At 39.2% G+C, this 14,748-nt stretch overlaps 2 protein-coding genes across 5 annotated transcripts in view; both read right to left on the bottom strand.

Annotated features, from left to right (window-relative positions):
• The window catches only part of CCDC87 (coiled-coil domain containing 87), a 71,238-nt gene extending 70,523 nt beyond the window's left edge, over positions 1-715 (bottom strand). For both annotated transcript variants that reach the window (XM_089694119.1, XM_089694128.1), the window contains exon 1: positions 574-715. The gene's annotated coding sequence lies outside the window, so the exon portion shown is untranslated. The remainder of the gene's footprint in view (positions 1-573) is intronic.
• A 9,474-nt stretch (positions 716-10,189) lies between these two features.
• The window catches only part of TCP11L2 (t-complex 11 like 2), a 33,076-nt gene continuing 28,517 nt past the window's right edge, over positions 10,190-14,748 (bottom strand). For all 3 annotated transcript variants that reach the window (XM_089694151.1, XM_089694160.1, XM_089694142.1), the window contains 2 exons: positions 12,489-12,661; positions 10,190-11,122 (listed from right to left, as the gene is read on the bottom strand). In XM_089694151.1, the coding sequence (XP_089550277.1) occupies positions 10,887-11,122; positions 12,489-12,661 (409 nt within the window). In that variant the 3' untranslated portion in view covers positions 10,190-10,886. The remainder of the gene's footprint in view (positions 11,123-12,488; positions 12,662-14,748) is intronic.

Genomic DNA, 14,748 nt, shown 5'->3' on the forward strand with positions numbered 1-14,748 from the left:
CCACTTAGCTACTGTGCTGCCCAAATGGAACCTTAGAGATTTAGTGCCCGGTCATACCGGTGTGATTTTAGGTGCAATTTGCAAATTGAACTCGCACCTGAAATAGCATCTAATGAATGTAAATGTCAGTGTCGTAACATGTGCGATTTGCTGCAGCGCGATTTCTAAAGTAGTTCTTGCATTACTTCAGTTTTGATCAGATTTCACATACATAGATTATAATGGAAATCACACTGCAAATTGTAAGAAATCATTGAAAATCTACTGCAGTTTTGATCCGATTTCACATACATAGAATATAATGGAAATCGCACTGCAAATTGCAAGAAATCATTGAAAGTCTTCACAACTAGCAATAAAGTCTTCAGAAATCACGCTGAAATTGCACACAGATCTCAGCGGTGTGACTGGTGACTTAAAAATGGTAATATGAAATAAACCAACTGTGAAGCCAGCACAATCGTAAAATAGGGCAGGATAGGTGTAACAAAATCATGAAATGCTATGTATCAGTGGGCATTGGGTTCCTATGCTGAGAAATGCTCTGTACAGAAGTGAAGAAGTGACACTTACTGATTGAGGGGTGTATATGAAGAATCCGGGGCAGAACTCTCATCTGCAGTCACTAGACTGATACAGACAGGTCATGGCAGCCATCCAGGTCATGGAAATAGTTCCCTCCAGAGCCGGGCCCCTGAGCACACCCGGAAAAAAGCAGCACACAATTGTGCTGGGACATCCCGTCACTAAGCAACACCCAAACATTACAGAGGAGGCCTGAGTCCATTCACTACTCTCAGTAACTGATTTCTCCTCCGCTGGCTGCACTGTTGTCATTCTACTGTCTTCAGATGATGGCTAAGAAATCCAACAGTATGATAATCACAGACCAGATGTCCCCATGTAACCAGACTTCCCCTCTGTGGTTCTTGCCACTAATTTCTGTGCAATCCACTTCAAGAAGAAATAAATACAAACCTTTTTTTTTTCAAATTTGGACAAAGTGGAGATGGATTAGAACGCCTATCAATTTTTAGTCCTCATGCAGACTGGGTGTTTTAAAAATGTTGGTAGCATTCGCTGTATAAAGTCACGTTAAGTCACGTTTTTGCAGTAGCATTTTTATGCGTTTTTTTTTTTTACACAAAAATAAAAAATGTTTGCTCAAAAGATACCCCAAAATGCTGGTTTGTAGCATTTTACTGCATTTACCAGCGTTAGACTGTTTTTACAGCTAAAAAGCCCCTCTACAAACCCACTAGTTATGGTTTTGTTTTCTCCAGCCAAAAAATACCCCTGCCAAAAAACACTGATTAAAGCCTATGTGTGCATGAACACATAGGATAGCATGCTGGGGAGTTTACTAGCAGTAGAAATAAATGCCAAAAGCCAAAAACAGCAGCTGTAAAAATGTCCAGTGTGCATGAGGACTTATTGCTGTCTGTGCTCCGATAGGGAGATTCACCCTCTCTATTTGCCCTATTTGCCATTATTATCAAAAGTGAAAGAAAATCCTAAATTTTGAGTTGCCACCATTGCTGTAATCGAGGGGAAATCTTTCAATGGGGATGCTAGTGACAGCCTTCCTTTTGTAGGGATTTTCTCCCACTTCCTCTTCTGTTTTGGCTATGGGACTGGAAGTTAAGGGAATTCTCTGCAATGTAACACAAATAACAAATAAAAAACTGACTGACTAACTGACTTGACGCTGGGGGGAGGAACTGACTAACTGCCGCTGACATCACCAGTGACACTAATACAGTGATCAGTGATAACCAGGGCTTAAAATTTCAAGTCCTGAGCTACTAGCCAGGCCTTAGAGTTACTCGCCACCAACAAACACACAAACAGGGACACCGTACCCACACACATACACAGACATGTACATACACACACAAAAACATGTACACACGCACAGAGACACATGTACACAGACACATGTATACACACACACAGGCACGTACAGACACGCATACACACAGATACATACAGAGAAATACACACGCACAAACACGTACATACATACACAGACACATGTACGTACATACATACACACACACACACACGTACATACACGAAGACACATGTACAGATACACACAGACACATGTACAATTGCACATGCATACACAGACACACACATGTACATGTACACACACAACCCTATAAAAAGTTGCAGAACTTCGTTGTTCACTCACAGATCTTGGTACTGCACTATAGGGGGAGGCAGAGAGCACAGCACACTCTCCTTCCTTTGCTTTCACTGCGCTCAGCTATTGAGCAGTCCGACGGCTCCCAGTGCCAAAGACAGATCCGGCCTGAGCTCCGAGCCTGCTCAGCAAGATGGCCTTGGAGGACACACTTACCCCCACCATAATTTCCACTTGCCATTGGCGAGCTGGCGAGTGGAAATTTCAAGCCCTGATAATACTTTACACAGTCACTATTCTAATGACACTGGCTGGGAAGAGGTTAACATCTAGGGTGAACAGGGGGTTAAATGTGTGTACAATAATATGTAATGTGCACCATTTTTACTAGCAGATCTTTGTTTCCTCCTTTGCAGGAATAAGAAACTGAGAGATCGTTCCCTCTGTACAGAGCCCTGTGTTGGTTGTCAACACAGAGCTCTGGGCTTTAACTGGACACAGCCAATCAGCAGGCCCCAACCGTGAATCATTAGCCAGGACTTGCTGACAGACTCCTGCAGTGTACAATCACAGCAAGTGTCAGCAAGGGAGGGAAGGGGGGGCACAAGTGCCTGTGCCCTGTACCTGGAAGCAGGCATCAACGTACCAGCATATTGCGGTGCCTGCACGGGCCGCCCGTACACAGTAGATTGCGGGCGGGCAGTTCTTAAGTGGTTAAAGTTAAAAAAAAAACCAATGCATTGCACCACTGTCTGTACACAGCATACACCAACATTTATTTTAGCATGCAGGCTGGTGTGAACGAGCTGTAACTGGACTGGACTGTCCATCTGGATGTAGGACGCTGTAAAGAGTGGTAGTGGATGTCAGATGTCAGAATGCATAGTGTCAGAGTCACCAACCTGGGAGAACAGTTTATTGGGTGATAAGCATAGCTGGGAACTTACCTATAACTGACCTAGGAAAACTATTTAGCTCTGGTTTCTTGGTCATTACTGGAACGGTTACAGTATATCTCCAGAATTTCTACATCAGAGATGTAAAAAAAAAAAAAAAGCACAGTGTTCATGATGTCAATTTTTGAATTACGCACGCTGTGTCCTGCTGGCAAATGCCAGTAAATACCATCTGCGGAGAGTGAAGGCGTGAGGGAAAGGAGGAGCGGAGTCCTCCTCCTCCAGTGATCCCATTGCACTTACATGGCTGGGAGCCCTGGCCATGTAAGCAAAAGTGTCAGGGAGGTGCCCATCCCCTTCGCTTCACTTTCCTGGCCTATAAAACTGCACGCTCAGATTAAAGGTCTGGTATATGTGCAGGGTTCCCCCTTGATATGCATACCAGAGCTGAAGGGTCTGATAAAACTTTACGGAAGAACACGTCTTCTTTTTTTTTTTTATCAAAATGTATAGCAGAATTGAATTGAATTGAAAACGCTGTTAATTCATTTTTCACTGCCAGCTGCCTATATTTCCCAATGCAATGGGGACCCTCCAAAAATCATACCAGACTCTTATCCACCTTGATGAGGTTTGGGAATGTAGTTTGGGGGGGTCCTCATTGCATTATTTACAAAACAAAGGAACCCTTTAAAAGGTGTCTGTTAATTAATTCCCAATGTTGGCACTTGATTGCCATGGACTTCTAATAAGGTGACCAGATTTACAAATTGAAATCCATAGACACGCTACTGACCATGCCCACTTTTAATTAGGGTAGGTCGGGGGCAGGACAGCGGACAGGGATAAAAGTACCAAAAACATGATACAGCAAATGATGGGTGTGGGCAAATTGTACAATTGGAATCTGGAAGGGGTATGGTTTAATAACACCCAAGCCTACTTTACTCTGAGTCAATAGTGCATAACACGCAGAGCATAGAGGCCAAAAGTAAGTGAGTGCCTACCAAACAAAAATTTCTCCCTCCTCCCAATGCCATCCCGAATGACAAAACCACCTCTAGCATAAATTCCCCACTCATTAAATTGTACTCATCAGACCTTGGCATGGCATTGGTGGTGCGTCCCTATCGGTCATCATCTGCTGGTGGGTTTCCGCCCTCATCTCCAGTGGTAGCTCCTGTACAGCTGAAGGCACCATATACTTGTATGACGGGAAGGAGTCTGCAACATTAGGAGGAGTATGTAACGTGTCCAGCACCCCCTGCCGCTCGCTGCTCAGGCAACCGGCAACAGCCTAATGTGACTGGTCATGCACAAGGCTGCATTTTGAGGTGGTTGCCAGCAGACAGCTCTCCAGTCACAATCCAGGTTCAGTATAGTAGTGTCACACCAAGCCCAGATGTGCATCACAAGCAGCATGGTGGTAAATAATTCACTTCCTTACCTCCCATGAAAAGGTCTACTCAAGCCATGAGGAGAAGGACCAGGTAGACTACGGGATATTGATATGCAACATCATTAATAACCCTGGACACACCCGGGAGAGGACACATTCCTCCTGTTCCAGCCCAATCACTGAAATGTTGCTAAAATGGATTACCCTGCAACTACCTGGGTTGGTCACACCATTATTAAAGCTGGACAGAAATCAGGGACAGATTCTTTTAACTGGCTAGAAAATCAGTGACACTTTTTTTTTTTTTTTATACCAAATGTAGAAACACCCCAACGGCCAAAAGCCTAGTACCGGGAATGGTATATCTGCCGAAGCCTAACCTTAAGAAAGGGGAGGTGCATCCAAAACCAATGCACTACTAAGAAAACCCCCTGAAAAAGGACATAGCACCTCAAAGGCTAATCAGCAGCGTAAATTTATTAAGGACGTAAAAAAGTAAAAACACATATCATGTAATCATATAATCGTACAATGCACATTCCCCATTCCTATCCACCCCTCCCAGTCCTCTACCTCCCAACAACCCCCCCCCCAATATCATCCCACACATCCCTCCCTCCCCGGGCAAACCCAACAAGCCCCCCCATCCCTAGACCAGAGCACCGGAGGCTACCCTCCCTGTGATCCCTAAGTCCCCCTCTCCCGTGAGGATGGATCAGATCCCCCAGAAGGTCCCTCTGTAGCAGTGCCTGTGATGTGTAGATCTATATGGACATATATATATCCAGCTATAAGGTGAAGTCCCAATAGGTATGCGTAGAGTATTGACTCACAGCAGAAGGGAAGAACAGGAAAGGCAACCTTGATTCCTCCAAATTAGTGTCACTTAGTTCGTTGCTGGTATAGGTATGTCACTATGCTATAACCCTCAGTAACATATCCAAAGCCTTGCAAGCTGGCCATCTGTCAGGCGCTGTACAGGCCCAGCCTACCTAAAACAGGTAGCCGATTGGCTCTGTATGCCTGAGATCTGCAATGTGGAAATCTTGTGCCAGCACAGTAGTGATACAGACTGGGATAGAGAGCCAGCGTGCACTCCGGCACAGGGAAGTTGGATGTGATCCCTTCCGCTTACATTTTTCACCTGTCCCACTGACCAGGGATTCTTCAGGGCGTAGCCAGAAGGGATCATGTCCTCCTTCCCTATGCAGTCCCCTGGTAACTTAGGGATCACAGGGAGGGGTGGGAGGGTGGCCTCCGGTGCTCTGGACTAGGGAGGGGAGGGCTTGTGGGGGTGCCCAGGGAGAGGTGTGTGGGATGACATTGGGGGAGATAGGAACAAGGTACATGCATTGTATGATGTGTTTTACTTTTTTACGTCCTTAATAAAATTTATACTGCTGATCAGCCTTTGAGGTGCTAAATCCTTTTTTGGTGTTTACTCCGTAACACTTTTTTTGGCTACAGCCCCCTAAAATTTGCGACTGTCCCCTGAAACTGGGGATATCTGGTCACCCTAGGACAGGTAAACTGCTGTGCTATGTAGAAGAGGCTGCAACAGACCTTGACAGGCTGTAGGTAGTGGGGCTGGGCGTTTTTCCTGTGCCTCCCGGGTGCACTAAAACACTGGGATACATGCACGGGAAGGGGCCTAATAATACACCGGGATAGTTTAGGCAAGGGAACTAATAACACACCGGGGTAGTTTAGGCAAGGGGCCCGTTAGCCAGGTTAGTGACAAGTTGGATACAAATCAAAAAGCAGCGCTAAATATCAATGTGTGATCAACATAAAACTATATAAAAAGATTTATCCATTAAATTCCTATAAATAAACACATTAAATCACTTTATGATTATGTTATTTATATGAATTTGATTATATATTTTTATGTTGATCACACATTTTATTATTTGCTTTTTGGTTTGTATCTTATTTAACTGGTATCACAGTTTATAGCGGCTGCTTGTTTATTTGAATTAGTGTTCCAGGACTGATTTATGTTTTTGCTATTTAGTGACAAGTTGGACAACATACAAAAACGCACACACATACTGATACAGAAATAAAACCATCATTATGCAACTTTTATTGCATTATTAAAGTTTGTAAATATACAAACATTAAAATGACATGATACATTAAAAAAAATTAAACAATACAGATTTCACACACTCTCCCTGTATATAAGCACCAGTTTGTTATTTTGGAATCATGGTAAGAATTATTTTACTATCTAAATACTCAAGTTTTGGTAAAATTCCAGTATTGTCATGTTTAGTGATGGTGAAAATAAAATGTATATCCATATTGTTGTCAAATGACCACCAGTCACTATAAATGTCCTTACCACGTATCTTTTCATGTGATCTGGATAATCAAACTCAAATGACTTATCTCCATTATATTCCAACTAGTTTCACAGAACAATCCTATAGCTCAAAGCAACCATTCTTCCTAACACGGGTCAGCCCATAAAAGATTAAATACAATTGGCTACTGTGGTTTACTATACAGCATTGCTCTATGCACTTTGGTTACACAAGATCAAAACTTACAATCATGTTTAGAAACTGCAATAAGTACTTGATCAGGGTCTAAAACAATATCTTCAAAAAGACGTGCATAAATGTTAATTGTGCGCATTTAACTGAACAGTATTGCATTATGCAGGTTTTTCATTCCCTTTCATGCATGGTATATAGGCGGTTATAATGATCTCTGTAATTGTGTTTTGTGCTAATCAGTGGAAAACAAAAACATATTTGTGTGAATCTGATGAAATTATATTATTTTCAGGTGTTTCTTTCATAATGGTTAAAAATAAAAAACACATTCTAAAAACGCAAATTATAATTATATGTTCCCATAATACAACTAGCAACTAAAACAAGTAACAAGCTGCACACATCATATAATAAAACAAAAAGTTCAAATGATTACATCAAGCATGCAAAACTAAACTGTGTGTGTGGAGTACAAGATCAAGCAATGAAATACAAATGAAATGCGTATTTTCAGATTAGATTACAGTACAGATAACACTATACATGTGCATGGCCATGTATACTTGATAGCCAGCTTTCTTAGACCATGAAAGATGGGAGGGTCTTTGGGAACACTCGTGAGAGGGCTGGATTTCATATCTGTACTGCCCTAGATGACTTTAGTACATATAGCCCTTCTTCTATGCTTGCATTCTACCTCAATTTTATTGAAATGTGAAGAAGCCGAAAAAAAGGCCACCTTAAGCTGCAGTCTACAGTCCGCTTCCAACATATCTGGGACTGGATCAAGCAAGATATGCCACACATAAGGAAGCAATAGCAATCCACACAGGTCTTACAGAGGCCAATGAGAAATGAATGTTTGCTGAACGTATCCCTTTATCAGTCTGCTTGCTGAGGCTGAGATCTCTTTTTACTGCAAGCCCTCACCATTCTTCATTTTCTGAATTTCCTTCATTTTTTTTCAGATTTCAGACACCTGCTGATGGGTAGTAATTTAGATCTTTACAGATTCTGTATATGCATCGCACATGTATAAATGAGTAATATTTCCATACCTGGTACATGCATTATTAGAATGCAATTGGGGGGGAGGGCATGGTATCCAAATTCCACCATTATTTTTTCTTAGGTGCCCCAACTTACACAAGGGATGATGGATAGCAAAATACTGCTTTGGTGCCCAGTGGACTTTTATTCTGTCCAAGAGCAGATTAATAGATTGCAAGTAGCAATAATATAAATTGTTTATAGCCTGCTATCATCGTCAACAAAACAATTTTCCTAAACATTATAATGCAAGTTATGTCTAGGGTATCAATTGTGAAAGCAACAAACAAATAAAACATGTCTATCATATAGAACATGCATAATATAAATGGTATTTATTTAAAAAAAAAAAAAAAAAAAATATATATATATATATATATATATATATATATATATATATATATATATATATATATATATATATATATATATATATATATAATCGTGCACATAGATTATGCATGCATCCAGCAAATATATGCAGCAGTTGCAATAATGTAGACATTGACTGCAGATGACTATTTAAAATGACACTAGACAGCCATGGCATCTGGATCATACCAATAAATGCAACTCTATCCTACAGAAATGATTATACGTATGCACCCATAGAACATTAAATGGCCACAAAGGGTACAGCCATTTAATTAGACTTTACCAATAAAGCAATAACAGTGATAGTGGTCCAAAAGTGTAGTAATGCACAGCAACTTATCACACTTCAAAATGCTAAAGCCAGCTTTGTGAAATATCAATTGTCATTACTTGCCATATGTTACTACACTTTTCATAATACCTTCTTCCTTTCTGAAAATCCCATATACTGTATGTAGTTCAGAGTAACATGACAAAAAAAAAAAAAAAAAAAAAAAAAAAAAATGTAAATAAAAGTAACGGCATGAAACAATACTGGACATATTCTCATAACAATCGAGAGCAATAGGTAATATAACACGGCAGTTATTTCTATTTGATAGAGCTATAGTTTACAGGCTGGTTTTTTTTGTTTTGTTTTTTTGTTATTAATAAAGATTAATTGAGGCAGTAGTAAGAATGAAACCAATGTGTTCAAGAATTCAAAAATAATTCAGTTTGTCAGAAGAAAAGTACACAAACAGTATTTTTGTGCATCCATTGATCATTCAGACACCTACAAAACATTTAACCATTCATTGTTAATCATAAAAGAAGAAAACTAAAAAATTTAAAAGGTAACGGGGCTTTTCCCATTTGTGGAATTCTGTGTTACCCGTTGTGCAGTTGCCTTCTGGCATCTGAAACTGGAATTTACTCCTTAAATGGTCTAGCTTGCGGTTGGTTCTTTTGGAGTAAATAGCTATGGAGTAAAGAAGTATGGTGACGTTTTCCAGGATTACCAATTGGAGGTATGCATATTTAATGAGCAATAGGGTAAGACTGGTTGCTTATTACAGCAACACTATTTTCATTATACAATAGTTCTAAAAAGTATTCATTCTTTTGGATGTTCATGGCTGTTCCAACATTCACTATCACAGCGGAGCAGGACATGCTCATATTTTTAAGTAGCACCACTTGTCCAAAGTCAAAGATTCAGACAAAAAATCAGTTTTTGTTAGAGCATAACTAGTTGAAATAGCCACATGGTTTTTTTCCATTTGTTGGATACTTCTAGAAGTGAAGCACAGTACTGAATTCTAACTTTCTGCAACAGCCATCATGATGGGGTCTTATTACACCTGTCAAATTCATATAATGTATACAGAAAAAGTAACTACAGGCCCCTCCCACATCTGCAGGAATAGAGAGACTTTAGGAAGATTTGAAGGAATAGAAAGACCCCAAGGTGGGAAAAACAAAATGACAGAGCTCATTGTTGGAGTCCTTGGGATAAAGGAAGAAAGCGAATGATTCAACCCACAGATGGCTACTAAATGTTGACATAGCAATGCAGAGTGGACTGACATTTCTAGTAAAGCATTTGTTCTATGTCTGCATCTAGCTGGTGGTTCATGGAAAACGTTCATTGTCCTTTTCCACAGTCACAAATGTGCAGATAAACCACACTTAAAGTGTTACTAAACCCATAACAGTAAAATCAGTCTGTATATGCAGTAAAGCATGCTTGGTATACTCACTGTGGAACCTAAAGGGTTAATCCTCTGCATTGTGTAAAAATGCTCATTGATTCTGACTTCTCTGATGTGGAGCCACTCACATGCTCAGTTTGGTGTGTATTGCTAGACATAGTTTTTTTTTCCTGGGAGAGTATGTGATCAGCACAAGGGCCAATCAGCACAATCCAGACAGAGGTCAGGGGTCCTGCATTTTCCTAGAGCAAAATGAAAACTCCTCCTGCAAGCTTTAACATGTGCTCTGCTGGACACTGAAAGAAGTCACAAGACTGCTCTAACTGCTGATGAGAAATTGTATTCAGCAGTTTATATTTACTACATAATTGCATTTCCATGTTCTGTGTACTTTAACCAAAAAATAACCATTTTGCATGACATGACTAGTGGTCATTGCAGGAGTTGGATCTGAATTGCAAAGGTCGAAGCAGGAGCATACATAAATTATCCTTCCAGATTATCAGCACTAAATAAAATATCCTGAAACCAACGTGCAATTAAAAAGAAGTCTGCAGTACATTCCAAAACTCACAAGCAAGAAGCATTCTGCATCTGTCACACAATGTAGGCTCCACTTGTTAACACTTTGACCCCTTTATAAAAATACTGGCTTCTTCATAAGAAACATTAAACTTCTTTTTTTTACAGTACAGTTGCTCTGGACAGAGTTCAAGTTAAAATCTATAAAATATATTTCTCTCATCAGATTAAGTACTCTTTTGAGAAATTAGTATTTACATTATGTGGTGTGCAATGTTTTATTAAGTGTCCGGGCTATGCCTGAGCCTCTGCCTTCCCTCCTTCCACTTCACTGAAGAGCAGCTTCCGGAAGATTCCGGCATAGAATGGTCCATACACTTGTTTGTTAAAATTCACAATGTTGGCATAGTGAAATCCAATAAACTCCATTTCCTTGCGAACTATTGTGAGCCCCCCAGGGATTATAGGAACACGCTTGTATGGATAGGGAAGACAGAGGAATGTTGTCACATACTCCTGGGTCCGTTTATCTAAAATAAATAAATAAATAAATCTATATTATCTGACTTGATTAGGTTAGTGAATACATTATAATAGACACAGATGGATAGACAGCAATGCTTAAGGAATGAATATCATCTGGGAAAAGCTTGGGCAAAGTTGCTGACAGACAGGCTTATGTCTAAGGGAACAGGTAAAGCAGTTTTACTTACCTGGTCCTCCACTTCTGCTGGCTCCTCTGCACTGCTAGGCTGGTCCCTAGAACCCCTTCTCCCCTGTATTCTGACAGTTGGATGCCCCTAATGTTATCAAGGCCATAACCCTGCACTGGATGTGAAGATGGTGAGGGACAGTCCACTGCTAGAATATAGGGGAGCACTGTTTGCTGGAGGAGCAGAGGATCAAGAAAGTAAAAGTGCTTTCACCATCCTCTAGAGTCTAGACAGAAACAAGCAGTTAACCCTTGCAATGCAGGCACAGCCTCATTGTAAGGGAAGGATTTTACGTCTACTGGAGTTGGGCTTGAACTTTTTCCTCCAGTAAAACCACATCACTAATCTCCCAAACAGTTATCTTGTCCCACATACCACTGACTGTCCTTGCCAAGCTCTTTAAAAAGGTGGACATCTGGTCTTAGTCAGGAGGCACACTTCCTGATTTTAAATCATGCCAACATGACATAATCATGCATAATGATGACTATGGCAACTTCTAAAAAATAAAACAAATCCTCAAAACTATGGGGTGCACCAGATCTTAAGCTGCACTTCTTTTGGAATGAAATTCCATAGGCAGATATAAAATATCTACAGAGGGATTTTAGATGAGTAAAGGTCATGCAAAGACATGCAGCAACAGTACTATAAAAGTAATTGTGCGCTGCCAAAAAAACAACAAAAAAACAAACAAAAAAACAAAATTATGTGAAGCTCAGATATACAAAAACTGCTGCAAACACATGAAATGTTCATAACAAAAGAACGTGTGTTCATAACAAAAAATGAATAAATATGTGCAAAAGTGTTGCACTGCTCAAATATAAAAAAACAAAAAACACAAAATCCAAATAATAAAGTCCAAAAAAGATAAAGAGAAACAACTCTTCAGAAAGTCCCGGTGGAAAAGACCATATATCTACTGAAGAGAAAACCCGCAATACCGGCACAGTGTATTCCTTTTAAAGATTCACAGCACCGGGATTGTGGGCTTATATGGTCATTTATCTTTTTGGACTATTATTTAGACTTGCATGTTTAATTTGGATTTTGTGGTTTGTTTTTTTTTTTTTTTTTTATATTTGAGCAGTGCAAGACTTTTACACATTAGTACTATAAAAAGTATTGTACTTCGGGTTTCTAAGTATAAGATAATTGTATTTTATATTCAAAAGCTTACCAATCAAGTTGTAAATGGGATGATCTTTCTCAGGAAGGCTACAAATTTGCCCCATTAGGACAGACTGAACGTCACTGCTTAATGGAGGTAGATCTCTCTCTGTCAGTGACTTGTTCATCTCAAAGCATATTTTAGTACTCAGTGCAGGGAGAGCCTCTTTCAAGTTAAAATTTCTGATATGTTGAAAAGAAACAAACAAAAAGAGAAATCATATATTTATTGACTACATTTATGTTAGATTTATGCCTTCATCCTTTGATAATTACATTTTGAATACTTCTTGATAAGCATCAGATAATGATGCACAAATAGGACCAGTGACCAAATTGTTTTATATGTTGCATTATGATATATAGAAGAGGTAACAAAGTAACCCCCCTCTACCTTAGCATGTCCATTTAAAAACATGGACACACAGCCATCAGTTTGCCTTTGCTTTACATTTGGTTCAAACATGAACTGAGAGATCAGAAGGTCTCAGTGTAAATATCCCTAGTCTACCATTGTTCTCAGATGGTTCTACGGTCTCCATTCAGCCCAAAATCAGTTCATATTGAATTCTATAGGATACATGTTTTTTCAAAAACATGACTGGTTGGGATAAAAGTTGTGTGCCTCTAGCACTACTGTTCAGTAGTAAAACTGGCCATGCAACAGCAGACGACGCCCCTGACGACGGTTGGAGCTTCGGCGTGACGTCATCACATTTTTTGGAGGGACGGCAGCCATTTTCCTGGTTGGAAACTTGATACACATGCTGGTAACCATCCAATACAATGTACAAGAAACTTGTAATAAACAGGGCGATTTTATTATTTAACTACTACACTGCGAGTGGTCTTCTTCTTTTATTCCTTATCTAAGCATTGGATGGGAGTCTTCTTTTAGGACCTGTTTAGACCTTTGAGAGGAGGATTGAAATCTATTCTAATGAGGATTGCCAGTTCCATGATCTGCACATATTCATCCCCCATTTGAAGTTGCCTATATTGACCGGTGTGTTTCGGTCAGAATTTCTGGTAAGGGCCTGAACCATTCGGGTGTCCTGGTGATGGTAGATCGTGGGAACTGCAGTTGGGACTTTTTAAACTGGAATTTTTTTTCCTTTGATTAATTGGACTTTATGTTTATGTTTTTGATTAGCGCTGCAAAATTGATTTATTTTTTAACAGCAGAATTTTGTTTAGAAATGTTTCATTTGGAGAATGTTCGTTCAATTTTTTAATCATCAGTGGGGTCAAATCTATGTTCAATTTTGATCACAGTGCAGGATGGAAATTTCTCGAACAAACAAATTTCTAAACGGTGGATGTGGTTTTCTTTCAGGAAATTATATTCATTCCAAAATCGAATGTTAACCATTTCAATACCGGGCAATTTTACACCTTCCTGCCCAGGCCATTTTTCAGGTTTCAGCGCTCTCACACTTTGAATGACAATATGCGCGGTCATACAACATTGTACCCAAACTAAAATTTTATCATTTTCTTCACACAACTAGAACTTTCTTTTGGTGGTATTTAATCACTGCTGGGGTTTTTATTTTTTGCTAAATTAACAAAAAAAGACCGAAAAATTTTGAAAACAAAAAACCACGTTTTTCTTTGTTTCTGTTATAAAAGTTTGCAAATAAATAATTGTTCCTCATAAATTTAGACCAAGATGTATTTTACTACATGTCTTTGGTGAAAATAACCCAAATTAGGATGTATTATTTAGTTTGTAGGAAAATTATAGAGTTCACAAACTATGGTATAGATCTGAATATTGATCAGTCCTCAAGTAGTGACAGCCAATCTAATTTCTTGAGGTCCAAGAATGTCAGAACAGTACAGATATCCCCAAATGACCCCTTTTTGCAGAGTAGACAGTCGGACGTACTTCATAAGAGGAATGGCGAGTTTTTTGAAGTTGTATTTTTTTTGTCATAACTTTTCGGAAAATGAAAAAATTAAAAAAATTATTTTCACTATTTTTTTTTTTTACATACTGTCACCAGTGCAGTACAGCGTCATCATATAACTGGCATGGCAGTGAACAGGGACACTGACTGGTGACAGTATTAAAAAAAAATATATATATATATATAATTTTTTTATTACTTTTAATTTTTTATTACTTTTTTTAAAGATTTTTTTTCATATTTTACTATGAACAAAGTAGTACAGTGTTACCATAGTAACATTGTACTACTTTGGGGAAGTGATCAGTATTTTTTTTTTTTTTTTATATACACAATTTGCTTACAGCAAAGAATTAC

The sequence above is a fragment of the Staurois parvus genome, unplaced genomic scaffold (assembly GCF_062004578.1).
Source record: "Staurois parvus isolate SC_StPar_1 unplaced genomic scaffold, SC_StPar_1.0 ptg000025l, whole genome shotgun sequence".
Classification (NCBI taxonomy): domain Eukaryota; kingdom Metazoa; phylum Chordata; class Amphibia; order Anura; family Ranidae; genus Staurois; species Staurois parvus.